At 39.0% G+C, this 21304-nt stretch overlaps 2 protein-coding genes across 5 annotated transcripts in view; one reads left to right on the top strand and one right to left on the bottom strand.

The window, feature by feature from the left end:
• LOC121945134 (lamin-A) overlaps window positions 1-16558 on the top strand; it is a 63561-nt gene extending 47003 nt beyond the window's left edge. For all 3 annotated transcript variants that reach the window (XM_088084593.1, XM_088084592.1, XM_088084594.1), the window contains 11 exons: window positions 1694-1850; window positions 3611-3736; window positions 4732-4902; window positions 6823-6948; window positions 7178-7398; window positions 8327-8684; window positions 9725-9832; window positions 10286-10405; window positions 11222-11281; window positions 11898-12065; window positions 14271-16558. In XM_088084593.1, coding sequence (XP_087940719.1) covers window positions 1694-1850; window positions 3611-3736; window positions 4732-4902; window positions 6823-6948; window positions 7178-7398; window positions 8327-8684; window positions 9725-9832; window positions 10286-10405; window positions 11222-11281; window positions 11898-12065; window positions 14271-14306 — 1651 coding nt within the window. In that variant the 3' untranslated portion in view covers window positions 14307-16558. The remainder of the gene's footprint in view (window positions 1-1693; window positions 1851-3610; window positions 3737-4731; window positions 4903-6822; window positions 6949-7177; window positions 7399-8326; window positions 8685-9724; window positions 9833-10285; window positions 10406-11221; window positions 11282-11897; window positions 12066-14270) is intronic.
• Window positions 16559-16601: 43 nt separating this feature from the next.
• pear1 (platelet endothelial aggregation receptor 1) overlaps window positions 16602-21304 on the bottom strand; it is a 69466-nt gene continuing 64763 nt past the window's right edge. For both annotated transcript variants that reach the window (XM_042490594.2, XM_042490593.2), the window contains one exon: window positions 16602-19930. In XM_042490594.2, coding sequence (XP_042346528.2) covers window positions 19791-19930 — 140 coding nt within the window. In that variant the 3' untranslated portion in view covers window positions 16602-19790. The remainder of the gene's footprint in view (window positions 19931-21304) is intronic.

The raw sequence follows: 21304 nt of genomic DNA, 5'->3' as shown, positions 1-21304 counted from the left end.
TTCTTATTTGCATTTATTGAATGCAATGAAGGATATTAATCACTATATCATAAACCCATAAATTAGTTTCACTTCTGAGCTGCTGGCTTGTGAACGGACTTTGTTGTGAGTCATTATTCCGCCGAGGAGTAACTTTATGACTTGCAAGTGTGTTTGTAAAAGTAAAATCTGTTGCTCGTCGGCTGGCAGTGACCGCGGGACTCCGAGGTCTGTGTGAGCAGCCTGGAAACCGTCTCCCTCAGCAGATGGCCATTATTAGTGACAATGAAGACGAGCCTACGGGGCCAAATAGAATAACAGGGAGCCCATTTCCTCCTCGGCTGTGCATGAACCACCTCTACTGCTAACTACCTCCGTCTCTCTCTTGGTCGTCTTCTGGGAATGCATTGTTTTTCCACCGCTGTATCCAAGTTTTTTTTTTTCTTTCCAACACAAACTCTAAATTGGTTCCTGTAGTGATTTTAGAGCAGAGGAGGGGCACACATGCACAAGCACATGCGCAACAAACGTGAATTCTCTTAATTCAACAGGGGCTCCCTGGAGATAGACTTTAATGGGCTCTTATTCAGCACGGAGGGCGAATAGCAGCGTCGACGTGCTGGCCGGAGTTCAGGTCACATCAGCAGTGGACAACTGCTGCTCTCACTGCACTGCACAAAAAAAGAGTTTGTGTCACCCACGACGTCTGTCACTGCAGCACAGACTGCTTATCAAGTTTCACTTTAACCCTTTGACACCTGGATTCACATCAGTTTTCTTGTGCTGCATTGATGCCTCTCACAGGCGTCTAAACTTCTAAAAACGTAACCACATCACTTCGATTTTTTTCAAAAACGGGCGAAAAGGCAGTCAGCATTTTGGCAAGAAATATCCTAGTAAATGCAAAAAAAAAAAACTTAAATAAAGAAAAGAAACAGTAAATAAAGAGAGGTAGACAGATTATTAGAAAATTATCAAAAAACTAGGGAAAATGTTGAAATAAAGTTCTAATTATTATAATATTTATGATAATTACAATTTATTTATTTATTTTTTTTCACTTTTTGAGGTAATTTCCTTGTTTGTTGTTTTTTTTTTCTATTTTTGATTTTTTTTTCAAGCAGTCTTCTTGTTAATTTTTAGTAATTTTTTGCATTTTTTTGGCTCATTTCTTGTTAAGTTTCTCATTGTCTTTTTCCATGTTTTTGACTGAAACCAAGGCAATATGCTCAGGTTTCAAAGGGTTAAGCAGAAAGTTTTTAACAAAGATGGACACGTGTACACACACAAGTTCAGAGACATTAAAGTGCAAAGATGAGTTTTACAGGATTAAAATAAAACAAGTTTTAAACACAATTTAAACCCATGCTATTAATTCATTCTTCGACAGCTAACTGATTAATTGTTGCAGCTTTACTATCAGCTACAAGAAAAATCTTCGGTGTGAGATTTTAAAACAACATGGGATGAGTAACACAGCTCCAAAGAGAACCAATCATCTGTGTCCAAACTGCAAAGTAAAAGAGTGAAGAATTATGTGTCAGACAAAAAAAGAGAGAGAGAGACAAGCTGCACTGCCAGAGAGGAAGAAAAGCCACCATGAAGACTCACCAACAGGGATACGACAGACTTGTGCAGCAGGGGGTGATAATGACACATACAGTATCAAAGGGACGGGAAACTAACATCCACGTCTTATCTCGTGTCTTCACAGGAACGCTAAGAAGGAGTCTGACCTGGAGGCGGCTCTGGCCCGGCTCAGGGACCTGGAGGCCCTGCTGAACTCTAAAGATGCCTCCCTCTCCACCGCCCTGGGGGAGAAGCGGGCGCTGGAGGCCGAGGTGAAGGACCTCAAGGCCCAGCTGGCAAAGGTAATAACATCTTTATTGGAAATGAAGTCTTACATGGTTGTTGTTGTTCCACGTGTCATGGAACATGGAAAAAACGTGCGTAATGCATGTTGATTTATACAGTTGTGGCAAAGCAAACGTCTACATTATTATAAGGATCATTTCAGCTTATACAGGATATATTTCCCATTATACATCACTCTGAAATGAAAACAACAAATTGTGGTCGTGTTACTGTTAAAGGTCCAATATAAGATTTAGGCCAGATTACACCATGGATCCTTAAAAAGTCTTAAAAGGCTTCATATTCATTAATCCAAAATTAAGGCATTAATTTGTACTAAAATGTCTTGAATCAATCTTTCAAAAGTCTTAAAATGCTCATACAACGAGAGATGGATATTGTGAATACATTTCTCTGACTTTGCATTAAGAAATCTCAAAATAATTGGTAATATTTTTTAATAATTTACCACATTAATGTCACGCAATCCAGATAGAGGAACAAACAGCACTCAAATACTTTTACCACATCTAATAAAATGACAAATTAACAAGATTTTTTCAACACAAACCCGGCGGATACTTTAATAGCATAATGTGTTCATTTTTTCCACTTGTTCCACACCAGAAATATTCCAGCATTTGAAGTACATCATCTAACTTGTTAACTTGACCAAAAAATAATGGATAATGGTAAAGTAAATATTTGGGAAAAATTGTCACTAATAGGTAATTGATGTCAGTTCATGATTTTTATTTCCTCAACTTTGGTTATTGTAAAATTCTGCCAATGTGGCAATAAAAAAGTCATATATGTAACTTTACCTAAGCTGTAGGATCCCTGATCACATCATCTGGTGGAGTTTCACCGGCTAAAGGTCCAACTACAGGTTGTTCTTCCGCATTTGCGGATTTCCCGCCATCCATGCCTCCGTCTGTCTGTTTTTCAACCGCAGACGGAAATCCAATCAAACTGTTCTGCTTTTTTCTCTACTAAAATGTTCTCAGAAACACATCTTAGTGCCATGTTTAGCAGTATTAGTGAGCGTTTGTGAACAAGAAGTGGGCGCCATACTGCTTCCTGCACAGTGGAAACAGGCTGAAAAATCAGATGAGACTTTAAGTGTTTTTGCTTACTGTTTAACTGTAGTACCAGATCATTTCTTGCCACCCGGCTGCCTTTGTTCCACACCGGCGAGTTCACATTACGTCACCCACCAGCAGGGCATTTATTTGTCTTGTTTAGCGCGATGCATCCTGGTAGATGGAGGTTTTCAACCTAATGAGCAAAAGCTGATGCCACAGTCCTTTTTCTCTGTTTTCTCTGATCACATAGCACCAATCTCAAAGGTATTTTCATCTTTCTACTGCTAGTTTTTTGTCATTATATCAGTGAAATGCTTCTTTAAGACCTGCATTGATTGTAACAGAGAGAAAAAGTTCATAAACCTTGCTTCTGTTAGAAAAGCAGTAGTTGGAAGAGCAGAAATACCTGCTGGAAGTAGTAATTGTATGTACGCCCTCCAGGCAGTTGATTATGAATGAGGACGCGGTGGCGAGGCAGACAAGGTTGCTTTCTCTGCTGTTTGTTTTATCAATGAAGTTTACCTTTGGACGGACGCTGATACAGTTGTAGCCCCGCTCCACCTACTGGCCACACTCAGAAACTACAGGTTTCCTCTTAGAAAGACAAGTTCACAGCTCAAACAAGTGCACAGATTTCTTTTCACTTACATGCCTCCATTAAAGACCACCTCTCTCCTCCTCTCCCCTCCCAGCTGGAAGGGAGCTTAGCGGATGCCAAGAGGCAGCTGCAGGATGAGATGCTGAGGAGAGTGGACGCCGAGAACCGCCTGCAGACCATGAAGGAGGAACTGGAGTTCCAGAAGAACATCTACAACGAGGTTCAAACTCTTCACCTGCACCCGTCTATTTTTACTCAGCTGTCTAAGTCATCTGTCCTACTTTTCATCTTTTCCACAGGATATTGATTCGCTTCCAACCTCCTGCTTGTTTGTTTTGCATTTCCCCTTCAGATATGTCTCACAGATGCACTTTTATTTGCTTTTCACCTCTCCTTTATTTTACTCTAAGATTGTTTTTACATTCTTATTATTAATAATAATAATAATTATTATTATTATTAATATTAATGTTAATTTATTTCTATGTCACCTTTAAAAACAACTGTTTATTTAGTGTTTTGACAGACAAAGCAAAGGCAGGAAGTCAGGGAATAATAAAATAAACAAACATGCCAAACAGTGAAAGGTCTGTAAAAGTCAAACCAAAAAGCAAGAATAAAATGTGTAATCAAAAGGTCAACAAGAATAAAGCCAATAGAAGGAATAAAAGCGATAAAGCAGGCAGATCTCACAAGGCAGTTTAAAGAAGTGATTTAAAAGATGTCACTGATTCTGCGAGCCTTATCTCCTCGCGCAGGATCAGAAATAAATCACAGTACAAGCAGAAATATTTAGATTTTATTTCTTTCCATAATGAAGTCGCACTTTCACAGTGTCGGGGTCGTAATTTGGCCAGGACCAAAACTTGCATCAGATGTTTGTTTTCCAAATTTAAACATAATGATTCGCAGTTGCTCAAAGGTCACCAGGGAGGTGGATTTCTCTGCTGAAGCTCAATTCTCGTAAACGAGTAATTAATGCACAGCAATTGACTAATCAATGCAATTAAGTTCATTGACCATAGCAGGCTCCTACAGGTGGAGTCCTTTAAGTTGTTTATGGTGCCTGAAAGAGAATAAACCAAACATCAATGCAAATGACTCCACCTGTAGAAAGTCCAATCAACTTCTAATCAACGCGAGACCAAGTCAGACTATTCATGTGACAAATCCCAGAAATTAGAAATAAGAGACTGATCACCAACCTGTCTGCAGGAGCTGCGCGAGTCCAAGCGGCGACACGAGTCTCGCGTGCTGGAGATAGACAGCGGACGGCAGCAGGAGTTCGAGAGCAAGCTGGCCGACGCCTTGGCCGAGCTGAGAGCCCAGCACGAGGAGCAGGTTCGCCTCTACAAGGAGGAGATCGAGAAGACCTACAACTCTAAGGTACGTATGAGAGCTGCAGGAGACACGCGGCTCTGTCGCCACCTACAGGCCACACAGAGGCTGTTACTCTTAGTAGATGTTCGGCTTTGTGTGTGCATGTTCTGCATTCGCTAATTGATTTAATGAGCTGCGAATGGTCAAACGTCTTCAATCCAAATTATCCATATTGATTTATATAATCGTTTTTAAACTCAGTCATCTTGTCTTTTATCTACAAACAGCAAAGAAATTCATTTAACAGCCATAAACACTGTTTTAGTTGGAGGAACTTGGATAACCACAACAGCAGTTTGAGTGACTGGAATTAACTTTTTTTATTTTACCTGACCCCCGGAGTATATGTGGGTACAATTAACCCTTTGAAACCTGGAGCGATATCACTTTTCTTGTGCTGCTTTCAGGTGCCTTTCACAAGTATTTAAACTTTTGAACCCAAAGCAGATTGTTGTGGTTTCTGTCAAAAACATAAGAAAAGGCAATGAGCAACTTGGTAAGAAATGTTCTACAATTTGCAAAAAGAAAATATTAGATTTAGAATTTAAAATAAAACTTTTTTTTTTAATGTTTAGGGAAAGAAAAAAAAACTTTATTTTTTAAACTAATTAGCAGATAGTTTTAATGTACTTGTTCATTGTAATGTTCTTGCTAATTTTTAGGGCAATTTCTTCTTTTGTTGCTCATTGCAACAAAACTAAATACCCTCGAGGACGTTTTTAATGTTTGCATTCTACAAAGATTGTCATATTTCACATCAACAAGTCAAATTGTGTTGTTTTATCGCCGTTGCATTTATGCTCAGTGGAGTCTAGACTTCACTGTCGCTCCATCTGTGGTCCCCACGTTTTCTTCCTCTTCTTTTTTTTTTTTTTGCTTTTGTTATGGGCTGTTTGTGTTATCCGTTGTTAACACTACTATCAGTTTTTAAAAGTGGCGGTTGATAAGATAAGACATTCTTATTCCCACACTGGGAAAATTCACACGTTATAGCAGCTGAAAGGGTCAGAGTCGAGGGAGAGAGGTATGACATGCAGCAAAGTGTTTTTTCAGTGTGAAACTGCTTTATTCTGTCTTTTAGCCCGTTTTAACCCCTGCATCTGTTTATTTTGGAGAAGAAAAGAGCTCTGCAGATAATTCTGCTCCTGGTTAAAAATGTCCTGAACATCTGGATCTTAAGTTATTAGAGAAAAAGATGAGCACACATCAGCAGGTTTTTAGCTAGCTGCCCATCTCTGAATCGCCAAACACCATCTGAGAAAGACTGATGTGTAACATGAATCTGCTTTTTTACCGATTTTAATCACCTGGTTTGTTTGTTTTGAATTGAAAAACCTCATAAACAGTGAACACTGAAGTAATTCCAGTCTGGAGAAGTTTCAGCTGGTTGCAATCTGCAGTCCTCTCCACTAGATGTCACTAAATCCCCCTAAATCTTACACGCTGCTCTTCTTTATTTACAGAAAAGATTGCAGAAGGCTGAAGAGTCAAATTGTTGTGGTGTTTGGTCTTATAACTCGCGAAAGAGAAAGTCCCCTGAAATAAACAAACCGTTTCAGTGCAGACGTCACTGCTAAATGTAAATGGACTGCACTATAGTGCTTTTCTAGTCTTTTTGACCAATCAAAGCACTTTCACACTACATGTCACATTCACCCATTCACACACACATTCACACACTGGTGGCCGAGGCTCCTGTACAAGGTGCCACCTGCTACTCAGTATCCATTCACACGCACTCACACTCCGATGACACAGCATAGGGAGCAATTTGGGGTTCGGTATCTTGCCCAAGGATGCTTCAAGATGTTGTCTGGAGGAGACAGGGATCGAACCACTGGCCTTCTGTTTAGAAGACGACCCGCTCTACCTCTGAGCCGCAGTCACCCGGGCCTGATGACTGTATCTTCCCTCTCTCTGTGTCAGCTGGAGAACGCTCGTCATTCGGCTGACAGGAACAGCCACTTGGTGGGAGCCGCTCACGAAGAGCTGCAGCAGACCCGTGTTCGACTGGAGGGCATGTCAGGCCAGCTCAGCCTGCTGCAGAAACAGGTACACACACATACACACACTTACCGTGCGTCACTACAGAGGTCTGTTATCTGTCTGCCGGTTTTAGTGGCCACGCCGCTTTGCGGCTGACTGAGCACGGTTGATTAATTCGAGCTTCTCCTGACTCATCAGGCAGACTTTTCAATGTTTGTTCTGTTATAAGTGGTGTACAGACTGCTTAATTAGTCTTAATTGACTAACCTTTGTATGTGTGTTCTCAATAAATCAGCTGTCAGCGAGCGAGGCCAAAGTGCGGGAGCTGGAGGAATGTCTGTCGAGGGAGCGGGACTTGATGCGGCGGCGGCTGGAGGACAAGGAGCGTGAGATGAACGAAATCAGAAGTCGGCTCATGCAGCAACTGGAGGAGTACCAGGAGCTGCTGGACATCAAACTGGCCCTGGACATGGAGATTAACGCGTACAGGAAGCTGCTGGAGGGAGAGGAAGAGAGGTGAGGTTGCATTAAATGACACGTTGAGGCAAATGAAGATTCTACGTTTGTTACAGAAAGAAAAGAATCAGCAAGACAGAATACGAACGGTGGACATACTTGTGTATTTTTGGTCTTGGAAGAGTGTTTTTTTATGGTTTGGAGCCTTTAACCCTTTGAAACTTAAGCTAATTGGTTTATGTCTTTCAAAACATTGAGATAAGGCAACTAGATAGATAGATAGATAGATATACTTTATTGATCTCAAAACTGAGAAATTGGGGTGTAGCAGCGCCATAGAGTAAGAACAAAGAGAATAAAGAGCACACAATATTAATAGAATATAAAAGGAATACGCTTAAAAAACTAAAAACTAAGAGACTGTACATATATACATATATACAAGTGTAAAGTGCGGAGTGACTGCAGTTGCAGAGGTACAGTAAGCAAAATTTGACCGGAAAAAAAAACAACTAAACTAGCAGCTTAACAAGACATAGCCCAGAAATTAGCAAAAAAAAAAGTTTAAAAAATTACAAAAAAAAGATATATATATACATATATATATATACATACATACATAAATATCTGAAGATATATGTATTAAGTATGTATGAGTTTTAAGTGGGTTGTGATCTTCAACCTCACTGCTAGATGCAAATAAATCCTACACACTAAAACTTTAAGCACAAAAATCCAAACAAAATAACAGAAAGAGTCTGTCTGTCGATAATAATAGAAATAATAGAAGGGATTTATGTAGCACTTTTCTAGCTACTGAAAGACGCTTTAAAGTTAAGTGAAAATGTTGTGATGCAGATTTTTCTATGAGCCTGCTGCAGAAACGGCAGAGAGAGTTTTTCCGAGAACAGTTCTGGTTCTGGAGCAGCTGCAGAGACTGTACGTGTTTGATCTAAATCTACAGTCGAAATCGTCCCTCTCTCCTCAGGCTGCGTCTGTCACCCGGCGCTCAGGTCAAGGTCATCCTGGAACGGGCTTCCGGCTCGGGCCACAGCCAGACCAGCCGCGCGGGTCAGTCCTCCGGCTCGAGCCACAGCCGTGCGGCTCATTCCTCCGGCTTGGGCGGCGTCGCCGCTGGCATCGCCACGGCCTCCAGCAGCCGCAACTCCTCGGGCACAGCCAAGAAGCGTCGCCTCAATGACAATGACAGCGAGACCTCCAGCATCGCAGGGGCCACTGTGACCAAGACTCGCATTAGTCAGCACGCCTCAGCCAGCGGCCGCATCACCGTGGATGAGATTGACCTGGAGGGCAAGTTCATCCGCCTCAGCAACAAGGCTGACGAGGTTAGCGGGTCTGTTAGGTGGCTTTTCAAACGCTTCTAACCGGGTTAAAAGGGATAGTTTGGATTATTTAAAGTGGGTTTATGAGGTACGCGGCACGCTCCCAGTTTGGAGAGACAGACGGAGAATAAGCTCAGCAGCTGAGCTCTGTGCTGCTATGGATGGGTCAGCAACAAAACTTATTTAAGCCACCTAAAAAAATCCATCAGTTAAAGTGAACGCTATATTGAGAGTATTTTCACTGCTTTACTTTACTGTCAGACAGTTATGTCCAGCTGAAAAAATGAGCCATTATATCGTTCTCTTCAGAGCCAGACTCCATTGAAAAAGTCAGTGATTTAACGTCACTGAACGCAGGAGCTGCTCGTCTCCCGCTGCCTCAAAAAGGTATTTTGTTTGTATTATTGTGTGACTTTGGTGTTTAAAAGGGTCAGGTCAGATTCACCAAAGTCACTCAGTAACACAAACAAACTAACTGATGGAGGCAGCGACAGACCAGCAGCTCCTGTATTCAGTGAGCTAAAATTACTGTTTTTGTCAATAGAGTCTGGTGGCTTTGACGTGAGCATAAAGGAGGAACTGAAGCTGTTAACGGCTTCCCCTTCAGAACAGGATGTCTGATGGAAAGGTAAAGAGAAAACTCTCAATATAGCGTACACTTACACTGATATTGATGATTTTAGGTGGGACTTTTTCTGGTAGGTAAAATATGTAATATGTAAATAATCCATGTCAAACTCCTGCCAAACTGGGGGCGTGCCGACCGACATCTACTGTACGTAACACGCTGACTATGCAAAGGGAGCATACAAGCCCACTCCCAAAAATTTGAGCTATGCCTTCAGTGTCATTTTAATAATAATTTTATTAACCAATGTGTGATCAAAAGTAGCATTTTTGTGTTACTTTTGTTGTATTTTTAGAGGGACAGGTGTAATTATCTGTAGCTTCAGCTCACACCTTTTTACCGAGGCAAATTTCGGTTTGTTTTTTACATTTTCTGTCCCATCTTCCATCTCTCTCTTCCTATTTTTCTCACGCAGGATCAATCTCTGGGCAGCTGGCAGGTGAAGAGACAAGTCGGCAATGCCAGCCCCATCGTCTACAAGTTTCCCCACAAGTTCATTCTGAAGGCCGGAGGAACCGTCACCGTAAGTTACACCGAGTTTCTAGATTTGTCTCTTTGTTCATCTTCACATTGTTAATATCTCACAAATAAAGGCAATCGTTTTTGTGACCACCATTAGTGCTCAGGAGCAATATTTCGATTATTTTGTTTGTATTATGTGAATGCAGGCGACGTAACACACATTCTCGCCAACATCTTGGTTCTTTTTCATGACCGAGAGCTGCCAGTAACGTGCCAAAAAAATATCAGTGTGGACTGCAAGCAAGCAAACATGGTTATAATTTTTCAGAAAACTTCCAAAAAAAATGTTTTATGTGGAAGGAATGAATTCAGCAGGCCTCGTGAAACACTGAATGCAGCAGGTTTTTTAACGAGAAAACTCCACAGAACTTAAATCCTTTTTTCCTGCAGGTCAGAAGCAGTTTAAGATTGATTAGCTAAGTTAACAATCTCTTCCAAACTCTGACTTTTACAGATCTGGGCTGCAGGTGGAGGTGGAACCCACAATCCCCCCACTGACCTGGTGTGGAAGAACCAGAACTCCTGGGGCACCGGCGACCTCCTGCAGACCTCCCTCATCAGCGCCAACGGAGAGGTCAGACTTCACCTGAATTTGTTTGCTGTTAAAGAGGAACATAAATATAAGCCGAGCTTAGTTAATTCATCATTTATTTAATAAAAGATGATTAACAAATATATAGAGTGTACATAAAATGTGTTTGGGGTTTTTATTTTATTTTATTTATTGGTGTGGGGGGTAGAAATTAGTACTATATAATGTGTATATATATATATATATATATATATATATATATATACTTAATTTCTGTTCCTTTCTTTATTGCACTGTATACATTTAAAGGGAGCTGACAAATATTAATAATAATGATAATAATTAGTGTAAGTAGGCTTGTGTAGGTGAGAGTAGAGACTCATGCAATAACAGCCACACAGACTCCTTTATGTGCAATAATACTTCAGTATTTATACTTATATTTATAAATGCTCATTTGCAGTGTTTAATTTGTATTGTTTTATCTTTGCTTAATCATAAAGTGTCATTTTATTTCATTGTATTTATTTATTTGTTATTTCTGCTGGTTTTTAGATTAGTGTGCTATTTTGCTGCTGTTTTACGGGGACCTCAGTGCTTAGTTTCGTTCCCTCTCATGAACATCATGTTTTGGAAAGACAGCAAACCTTCTTTAATCTTAAATCTTAAATCTTGAATCTAAGGCTTCAACCCACACCTTTTCGCTCCTGTTTTTTGATTTGTTTTTGTGTTGTGTTTGTTTTTTCTTTCTGTTTTCAGTGCTATGAAAGCAATGACGTAATGTTTATTTATTCTATACTTATTTTTGTAAGTTGTAATAATTACCAAAATAAATTTTGTTACTACATTCCCCATCAGGAGATGGCCATGAGGAAAGTGACACGCACCCTGTTCACTGAAGAAGAAGATGATGACATGGTTAGTATCGCTTCTGTAAAGGATATACGTCACCTGCAAAATGACAATTTCTATATTAAATTTTCCATGATCGTTATGTTGAATTTATCAAGAAAACTTTTCTGACACGCTTCTGCTCTGAACAAAGAATCCAAGAGAAGAAGAAGTTCTTCATGACCTGAAGTCACTGAGTATCACATTTAACAGCAGCTAAACTTTATAATTAGTGTAAGTAGGCGCTCAGTAGCTAATCTGATTTAAAAAAAGTGGTATAAAAGATCCAGGTCCAGGTTCTCAGGATGGTTTGAAAAGGCTTTTAATTCATGGAACTAGAAACATAAAAACACACCAATGCATATCGGCTCGCGAATTCTTCAGGGTGTAGTGACACACTGAGAGCGTCTATGAACGGTCTTATTTTGCTTTAATTCGTGAAGAATTTTCCCCTTTTTTGGCCTCTGTGTTCACCACGGAGGCATGCAAGAAAAACAAAGTTTTCTTCATGAATTTGTTGTGAGTTTTTGATGTATGAATAGTCATTTTGCAGAGGAAGTTTTCCTTTCAGGTAAATCATGCAGCATCTCCAAATTGAGCAGCAGCGTAGGTAACTCACCCTGCCGTGTGTCGCCCCCTGCAGGGAGCTCACAGCACGAGCGGTGTAGACAATGAGTACAACCTGCGGAGCCGCACGGTGATCTGCGACTCCTGCGGGCAGCCGTCGGACCGCTCAGGTGCTTGCGGCAGCGGAGGTCTTGAAGGCCTCGTGGGACATTCCTTCCTCATGGGGACCAACGAGCCCAGACAGGTACGGTACAGTTATTGCTTTAGGACATGAGCGGTAACTATACCGCGTACAGCAGGACAGCTGTGTTATATTTTAGGATAAAATATTACTAAAATATTGAAAGATTTGAAACTTAGTTTTAGTGTAAGGTCTCCGCAGTTAAAAGTACAAATCTTGTGTGACCGACTCATCCAACAACTCTAATATTTCCAATTAATGGATACATATTATTCTAAATATTTGGTTATAATAAAATTCTCTACAGTATTTATACACCAGAACCAGCTGTGCTTTCCTACAGAAAAGAAAAGTCATGTTATAGCCTTTTTTTATCCTTTAAAGAAAACTTAAAATTGTATGACCTCGGAGCAAATTTTTCCGAGTGGTATCAAAAATAGTATCCAGTATCTATTTTTATGGTATTGTACTGTGACAATACTACTTCCTCTTTCTCCGTAGAGTAAAAACTCACAGAGAAACTTTTCAGCTCACAGTTATAGGACATTTGATTTAGAATGACACGTCTTTTATGTCTATTTGTAGGAATATATGTGCTGAAGTGTGCAAAGCATCTGAGTTACTGAAAACATCAAATTGTGACAAATGATGACAATTGTTTGTTTAGTTGAAAGTGCAGACGGCGGGACGGTGAACATTTTCTGTCCCCCATCAACTGATTTTATTTTTTAATACAAGGAGAACAAACATCGCAAAATATGTACAGAAGACAGATACATTTTAAGTGATATTAAACAATAATCTGTTATTCTGAAATTAAAGACCTCTGATCAGTCTGACCTTAATATTAACAACTCATTTTCCAGGTCTGTGATCTCCAAATGATTTTTCAAGGAAATCTCCTGAAATTTCCTTGAAAGAACCGTTTCATTCAAAACCAAAGAATTTAACAGCAATTGTCATCATTTAATACGGGAAACTTCTTTCTCCGTCTGTATGTGTTCAGACGACCCGCTGTGCACTGTGTTAGCTGCACCAGCAATTAATGAGAATTAATGAATTGGAAGTGTGCCAGCTGAACACTGTTTTGTTTTTCTGTTTATTTGGTACAAAATTGCATCATTATTTTCATGAGACTTCTCAGGAGATTTAAACTACATTAGTTAAAAATTACAGATCTGTAACACAAAGCACACAAACTATTCTTTAATTAACTGATTTACCCAGATTACTGTTAAAAAAACTAAATCAAACAAACACCTGTATCCCAAAAAGCTTTATGATCAGAATTTTTAAGAAAAAACAAGACTTTGATGATTAACATAATCAGGCACTTCACTTTTCTGTTGTTTGTGTATTTTACAGGCAATAAAAGTTATTCCATAAAAAACTAAATAGAACAGCTGATCTATTTTCTTCCCTACTCGTAGATCTTTAAATGGGTATTTTGGGCGATGTACTGCTGCAGCAAAAAGTATTTTAGCCACGTAAAAAAGAATATCAATCCAAATGGACGTAATATTGAGAACAATTTCACCACTTCAGACGGTCTTTCAACCGTAGAGCTGGAAGTCTGACTTGAACAGCTGATCTGAGGCGTAATATATGTGAAGGAATTCGTAACTTTTATGGTTTTGAAAACACAGATAAACAGAAAAATGTGTGAAATCTTTTGTTCACGGTTTCTTTCTTTCTTTAAAGTAAAATGAAAGAGAGAGCGATAGATGGAAGAAAAGCTGCGTTGAAACACGGATTGGTACATTTATCTGAGCGATGTTTGTATCGTTATGTATTATATTTATATGTGAAGTGAATCCTGGACTATGTATGACCTCCCTGATTAAAATAAAATTAAAAAAAGAAAGAAAAGCAAATCCTCACATTTTAAATGTTATGATTAAGCAAACGTTTGGTAAGTTCTTACGTTGACGTCATGGCTGCATATAAGTCTAGACAGACATGGATGTAAAATGCAACTTGACTGGTTCACAGAGGCATACAGCTGTGAGGCGGTAATTCTAGTTTTAGGTGGGCTTTTTTTCTAAGTTGCTAAAATACGTTTGCTGCTGACTTCCTGTCAACAGTCATACATTCCTTCACTACTGTAGCGGCCCGACCGCCATCGACTGTGTGTAATACACTGATTATGGATAAGCACCTCAGAAACCCACACTTCAAAAAAAAGTAACCATCCCTTTAAGATAACTTTTTTTGTCCTTTCACCTTTCCTATTTTCTGCACATTTAACGCTGTCACTTCCTCCCTCAGGGTCGCATCAAGCCGGAAAACTGCTCCATCATGTAAAAAGCAGACAGCACCTCACCTGAACCCACCACCTCCTACGGCCCATAAAGCAGAATGAATATTTTCTACCGTTGGGTTGTTTGTCTTTATTTTTTTATATATGGTCTTATTTGTTTTTGTATTCAGATTAATCTGCAGGTTAGAATTGCTTTGAGGTTTTTTTGGGCAAAGGGCACAGGATTTTTTTCATATTCAGCTTTTGAGTTTGTGTATTCCAGGTATGTTATTGCATGTGTGCTGTGCTAAATGCTTGTCCTGCTCTTCTTGCACACTTTCTCAAACACACACACACACACACACACACGCATGCACGCACACACACACGCACACACACACACAGAGCTCCATTGACCAGTGCTTGTGCTTCGATCTGAGCCGGGGTTTCACATTTAATGGCCAAGCTGTCAACACTCAACACGCACAGCTAGTGAACCCTGCCAGGAGGAAGCGTCTTCACAGACGACAGGAAAATGAATCCCACAGTGTTTGTTAATCATGTTTGTCGCCCGTCTAATTGATCAAATCTTTATCGAAGGTGATGTTTACATTTGAAAATTTATTTTTCTTTGTTTTCAGGGCAGTATTGTGGTATCTTTTTATGAAAAATACATGAAAAGGAGGTTTTGTTTAATGTTGGAAAAGTCAGCCAAAGTACTGTAAGCTCAGGGTGATCAGCAGGTTGTAATTTACCTTAAGCTGTAGTCGTAGTACATTTTCTATGATTTAGATCTGGGCTGCTGTGGTGCACACAGAGAGAAAATTATTATTTGACATGATTTTTTTCTGTATTTCACAGCTTAACCCAGGAGAGATGTATTTGGTTGTGTTTATATGTGGAGAAAAAAGGAATTATTGCTTGCTGGAAAAGTCAAATGTACCCGGTTATAAATGTTTATTTCAGTTTGATTTAAATGTTATTAAGTAACTCCAAAGATGTTTTGTCATAATGAAAATAGGAAGTCTAAGGAGTAGGTACTATATTTTGTTTCTTGGTGCCAAAAAAACAGTATATATTTGTAGGATTTTTCTGTTTATTCAACCAGATGAAGATTATTCTGATAGAGAGCTGTTGCTGCTATTTACAGAGTGCAACAGTAGTTTTTTGGAAACATTTTAACATGCTTTTTTCTGATTTAAACAAAAAACAAATGTGCCTTTAGAGGACAGAAAACAATTGCGATTTGTTGGGCGCGTGCCTGCGATCACAGTCTTGTGACTGTCAGCCGTCCTCTGGTGTGTGTTGCTCCTATAAAACTGGTCATAAGGGCTTTTTTTTCCCTCCTTCTTTCCTCTTAAGCTTACTGGCTTTGCAAATCCCCAGGCGTGATTTTGGGATCTGAGCAGGATTGTTGGGGTTTCTATACTTTGTGACTTTGGCTTTATGCACTGCTTTTATCGAGGGCCTCGCCAAATATGCACAGCAGGTAGATTTGTACTGTAGTTTGGCAGCTTAAGTCATTTATAATCCAGTGAAAAGCATATCAAAGCATTTATGGAAAATACTTGATAGCTGTTTTTGATATTTTTCTCTGTATTGTACTCAAAAGATGGTGTTTGTGCCATGTTAGATTCTTTTTTTTTTTGGTCTGATTTTGACATGATGTTCCCCAAAGTGCCTTAAAAAGACAATCATTAATGAATGAAACAACCAGCGTCAAAGACGACAGATTTATAATAAACAAAGGCAAAGTATTTATCTCATATAAGAGACATGATTACTGAATGTAATTGTGAAGTGTATGCAACTATTAACCAAATCATCCCACTCAGAACAGATGATTTAAAGGGTGTGTTTGGGGTTTTTTTTCAGAGGCCTGTCCAACAGATTATAAACCAGAAAGAAACTTCTTGTTTGTTTTCTCAAGAAACGGCTGCTCTTTAACATTTATATGCAATGTTAGTTCAAGATGATGGTGAACAAAGACACTAACAAAATCAGATTCACAGATGTGCCTTTTATGTGACAAAAGTCTCGAGAGGCCTTTGTAAAAATCCCGAACCCTCCCTGTTAAAGTCCTCGTCGAGGCCTCGTGAATCCCTTTGAAGGAATCGAGGATTTAAAATGTTACTGAAAGGGATTTCTTGGTGCGAGCATTTAATGCCAAAGTCGTAATTTGCTTGAAGTAGGATTTGTGTCCATCATAAAGACGCTGTTAACATTATGGAAAAGCCATTCAGTTGATGTAATGAATGTTTGTTTGTTTTTTCCTTTTCTAAAATAATGCTGAGTAAAATTCTTTTTTTTCCAGTCATTGACTGTTGTAGTTATTTCTCTGTCACTCAAAACCACTGAGGAAAAGTGCAGTCATTTTTTATTTACATTATATACACGTTCCCATGGTTACATTCAAAAATATATGTCCGTATGTGGAAAAAAATAAGCTGAAGCTCTACTCAGATCTAACGCATGTAAAGCACAATGTACATTCTTTCTGGTACACAAAGTTTCTATTAATAGACAGACCAATGCATCAGATATAAAACACGAAACATTTCTAAAAATCATTTACAAGCAACACAAGACTTTATCAGGGGCGTAACAAGATGTAAACATTCAGGGCTCAGCCCAAACCGAGGGGGGGCCAGGTGTATGATGTTTTCCCGTTTACGGCAGCTATATGTGCCTAATAATCTGTACATAATTTGGGAAAAACATGATGGTTGAGAATGATTTTTTTTTAAAAATCATCCTTAATAGGCTGCATCCTATTTTTTATGTTATTGTCTTCTGTCTTTATCATTCTGAAACTGCAATAAAACAAATGTTAAATGTTGAGGATGACTGCCACCTAAAACGAGACAGAAAAAACGTCTACTATCAATACTATTTAAAAGTAGGAATTTAGTGTAAAAAGCACTGCTAATCTTGAAACCTATTTTGTTATACTATGCTGGAGTGAAGTTCACAAAATTAATGTTTTAGGGTGATCACATATCGTTTTTTGTTCTCAATGAGGAGAGAGCATATGCGTCCACCTAGAAATTAAAAAAAGTTGACTCGTTTTCTTTCCTGCCAACTTAAATGAGAATAAACATAATCTCTTACTGTTACTACTTTGAAGTGGGAATTAAGCGTAACCAGCATTGCTGATATTGAAACCTCTTTTTGTCGTACTATGCTGGAGTAAAGTTCATAAAATGAATGTTTAGGGCCTGTGTTCATGAAGTGTTTGTTTGTTTCTGAGTGCTGACGTCTCTTTTCAATTGTTCCAGATGAGGAGAGAGCGTAAAATGCTGCGTGCAGCGTCTTTTTCAAAGCGTTTTCTAACAACAGCGCCATTGTGGGAGCATCATTAAAAACGTTCATACACCAAAAGTCCATAAGCTGGTTAGCTAGCCCTAACCTTAACAAACCTGCTCACTAAGTAAAAGATGAATGTTGTTTATCATAATTATTTGCTCATATAGCGTTGCTTAACCACTGCAATAAGCAAAGGTAACAAACCGTGATCCTCACAAGATAATGACCCGTGCCCGAAAAACATCTTAGCGTAACTTCATATCCATATTCTCCATAGATGGCGATATTTCCCCAGTAATAGAAAGTTTGCTCTGTTGATTTTCAGGTCCAGTCAGAGAGACTGAGGTGAAATGACACAAAGTTGAAAGTAATTTAAAAACCTAAAAGACATTCAGGGCTGAAGCCCCATAAGCCACCCCCGTGCTCCGGCCCTGTGCTGAGTCAGCATACTCTTTAAAAAGAGATTTTAAAGACCTTTTTTGGTGTTTTGGGTGAACCGGCCCATTTTAATATGACGCAAAGACAAAAGTTACGGTAGATCCCGGCATTGACATTCATAATGCTGCTTTCATTTGGCTTTTAATTCCCCGTTAGATGATGGTTTCTGTTTTCAGAAGATAAACTGAGTTTAGGCTGAGCTTTTGGTATTTCTTAGTGATAAATGTATGGGGGGTTTTTTGGTCACAAACAATATAAAACATCTTAAAATAGGGCTGTTCTTTAAACATTTCTGTGAAGCTGACAATATATTCATTTCTATATTTACAAAGTGTCCATCTGACAGCAGCGATAAATGAACCACACTTGTTTAAACAAACAGGAGACACATGTATCATTGTGTCTCTAAATGCCACGTTTGGAGAAGACAGTGATATGAATCATTACAAAAAAATAATGTTCATCTTGGTAACAAATCTTTGCAACTTTAGTGAGAAACTGGACTTTTCCAGATTCCTAAAAACCCAAATATCAATAAGAACAACATTTTTAATTGATGCGTCTCACACCAAAGACTGGCAGGATTATTTGCTGTGCAAAACAAACTCGTATGTATCGGAAGTCATCTTTGAAAAGGTGGTTTCACTGTCCTTTTTTTGAGGCTGACAAGGTTTGTAGTTATGAAAAGTCCAGCTGTGATGAGTCCAAAGCTGCCTTTAAAAAAAAGGTTTCATTTTGGAATTTAATATACCTAAAATTATCCCTTTAACATCTCGATCAGCATCAGTTTTCTTGTGCTGAGTTCAGACAACTTTCATGTGCTTTTAACCTCTGAAACCTGACAAAATTGGTTAAATTTCTTAATGAGCAACAAGAAATGTCAACAAATTGAAAAAAAAAAAGAAAAAGTAAAAGGTGACATGGAAATTACCTAAAAATTGCAGGGGAGGGTATTAGTAAATATTATAAAAAACTTGGAAAAATGTCCAGAAAACTGTTTATTATTCTTATAATAACATTACTATTTATAGGACTTTAAGGTCATTTTATTATTATTATTAATAGACTTTTATTTATTATTTTCAGGTCATTTTCTATAACTGCATCTGCATCTTGTTAAGTTGCTCACTGCTCATTTTTATTTGCTTTTTTCCCTTTTTTTTCTTAATTGTAGGTCATTTTGTGAAACTTTTTTACTAATTTCTTCCTTATTTTTTGCCCATATCTTGTTAAGCTCATCGCCTTCTCGTGTTTTTGAAAGAAATCAAGCCAATTTGCTCCAAGGATTTAACAAAAAAAAAACACCATAAAAACAAATAATGTCTTAACTCGTCATTTTTCATTATGAAGATTTGAACTATAATTAAAGGGGCCCTTTGAGCACGCACACCAGCTTAACGGTAGCTGGCAAAAAGTTTGGAAAACTTCAATAACAGCATGTTTAGATGAGTTCAAACACTGAAGTCTTTTTCCCACGGGAGGTGGATGCAGCTAAAGGCCCGCTGGCGTCGCCACAGTCCAGCCCTCCTCCCCGCAGCCTGCTGGCTCCCCAGTCTGGATGACAAGTCTGTCATGGTGAAGCAGGTACCACTGTAGCCCACAGAGGGGCAGTGTTGAGCTGGCAGGGGGGGCATCCACAGTAAACCGCAGTTCCTCAGTGGGACAAATGTTTAGACGCTGGTCTGTGGGTGGTCTGCAGCTCTGATTATCAAACACGAGCGTGAAAATTTGCTCTTTTTTTGTGTGTGAAATCATCCTCAAAGTGAGGAGGAGGAGGAGAGAAACTTGCTCCGCTGCTGTGGCTGTCACTGAGGTGATCCCCTGGGGGAGGGGGGTCTGCGGACAGGCGGCAGGTCATAGTGCCCCGGGATGTGGCTGTTCACTGGGAGGTCGTAGTGGCTCTGTGGGTCCTCGTGTGGAGCGTGACCGAGGGAACTCTGACGCTCTGTGAGGGGAAAAACAACACACTGAGATAAACCGATGCTCTTTTTTATGCATTTATAGGCAAATATCTTCATTTTGTGATTTTTTTTCTACTTTAGTCTGAGTGATATTGCATTGAATTATCAAATTTTCCTTTTCAGCAACTGCTTTTTGTTATTTTTCCCTCTGGTACAGCAAATACATGACACATGTACTGTATAGATGTATATTAAGACTTTCAGACACCTTTGGTTGGTGTGATTTCTTCCAAAAGCATGCAAAAAAAAAAAGACAATGAGCAACTTGGTAAGAAATGTTCCACAAATTGCAAGAAATTTGTAGATTTAGAAAGTTAGAAAGTTATATTTATTAAAGTTAAGGAAAAACATCTGGGAGGAAAAATCTATATTTCTAATCATCATAATTACCTTTTTAAATTATGTTTCAGAGTTATGCACTTTTTCCAAGTCAGAGTGTTTCAGAATTATGCATTTTTTCCATGCCTTGTTTGCCTCTTTGTTTTTTTTTTAAACTTTCTTTTTCTTTTTGTTTGTTTGCTTATTGAAGATTTATGGTCATTTTCTTACACCTTTTAGTAATTTCTTTCTGATTTTTTGACTGGCTGTCTTAATATATATGTTTTCTACCACTAACCACAGTCTATTGTTTCCAATAGAGAGAGTGTAAATAACAGTTATTGATGGAGGGAAGAGCAGTTTCCTCCCTTTTCCTCCCCCAAATTGCTCCAGACTACCAGGATCCAGAGCAGCGATATTCTACTTCACAAGAGGGAAAAATCCGGCAAAACACTGTGCCAATACTTCCATTAATTTAAGGATTTCATGCTCGTAGCCTACTATCACACGTGTTTCCCATCATCATTTATTAGTCTGACTTCATGTTGATGTATCGCTGGTGTCCGAAGTAAAACGCAAGGAGCATCCTCTCTGCTGCTCGTCTTCCTCCCAGTAAACATTCATCTGACTCTGCCTTCAGGAGGCCCGTCCTCCCCATCTGTCAGAGCACAAATCCTCCGCTAATGTTTGACTGATCGGCGCTCTGAAGAAACTCAATGAGTTTCCCATTTTGGTGTGAACGTTATTTTAAGAGTTTTCTCAGCTTTGGTCTAATTTTGATTAAAAGAGAGTTGAAGGACGATGCTTTTTCGCATTCATGCGAAAGAACTGAACTATTTGACCTTACAGGGTTTAGAGCTGAAACGATTAGTATGTTGATTGATTGATTGATTGATTACTCCATCGACAGATAGATATTCAGCAACTGTTTTGTCTAACAGTGAAAGTAATGCTCCAAGTAAACGTTTCCTAATTCATAGCTTCTAAACTGTGAGGATTTGCTGCATTTTCTTTATCTAATGTGAGACTAAACTGATGAT

Source organism: Plectropomus leopardus, chromosome 11 (genome assembly GCF_026936395.1).
Source record: "Plectropomus leopardus strain MGB_pleo_1.0 chromosome 11, ASM2693639v1, whole genome shotgun sequence".
Lineage (NCBI taxonomy): Eukaryota > Metazoa > Chordata > Actinopteri > Perciformes > Serranidae > Plectropomus > Plectropomus leopardus.
This window is presented reverse-complemented; position numbering and strand designations above follow the sequence as displayed.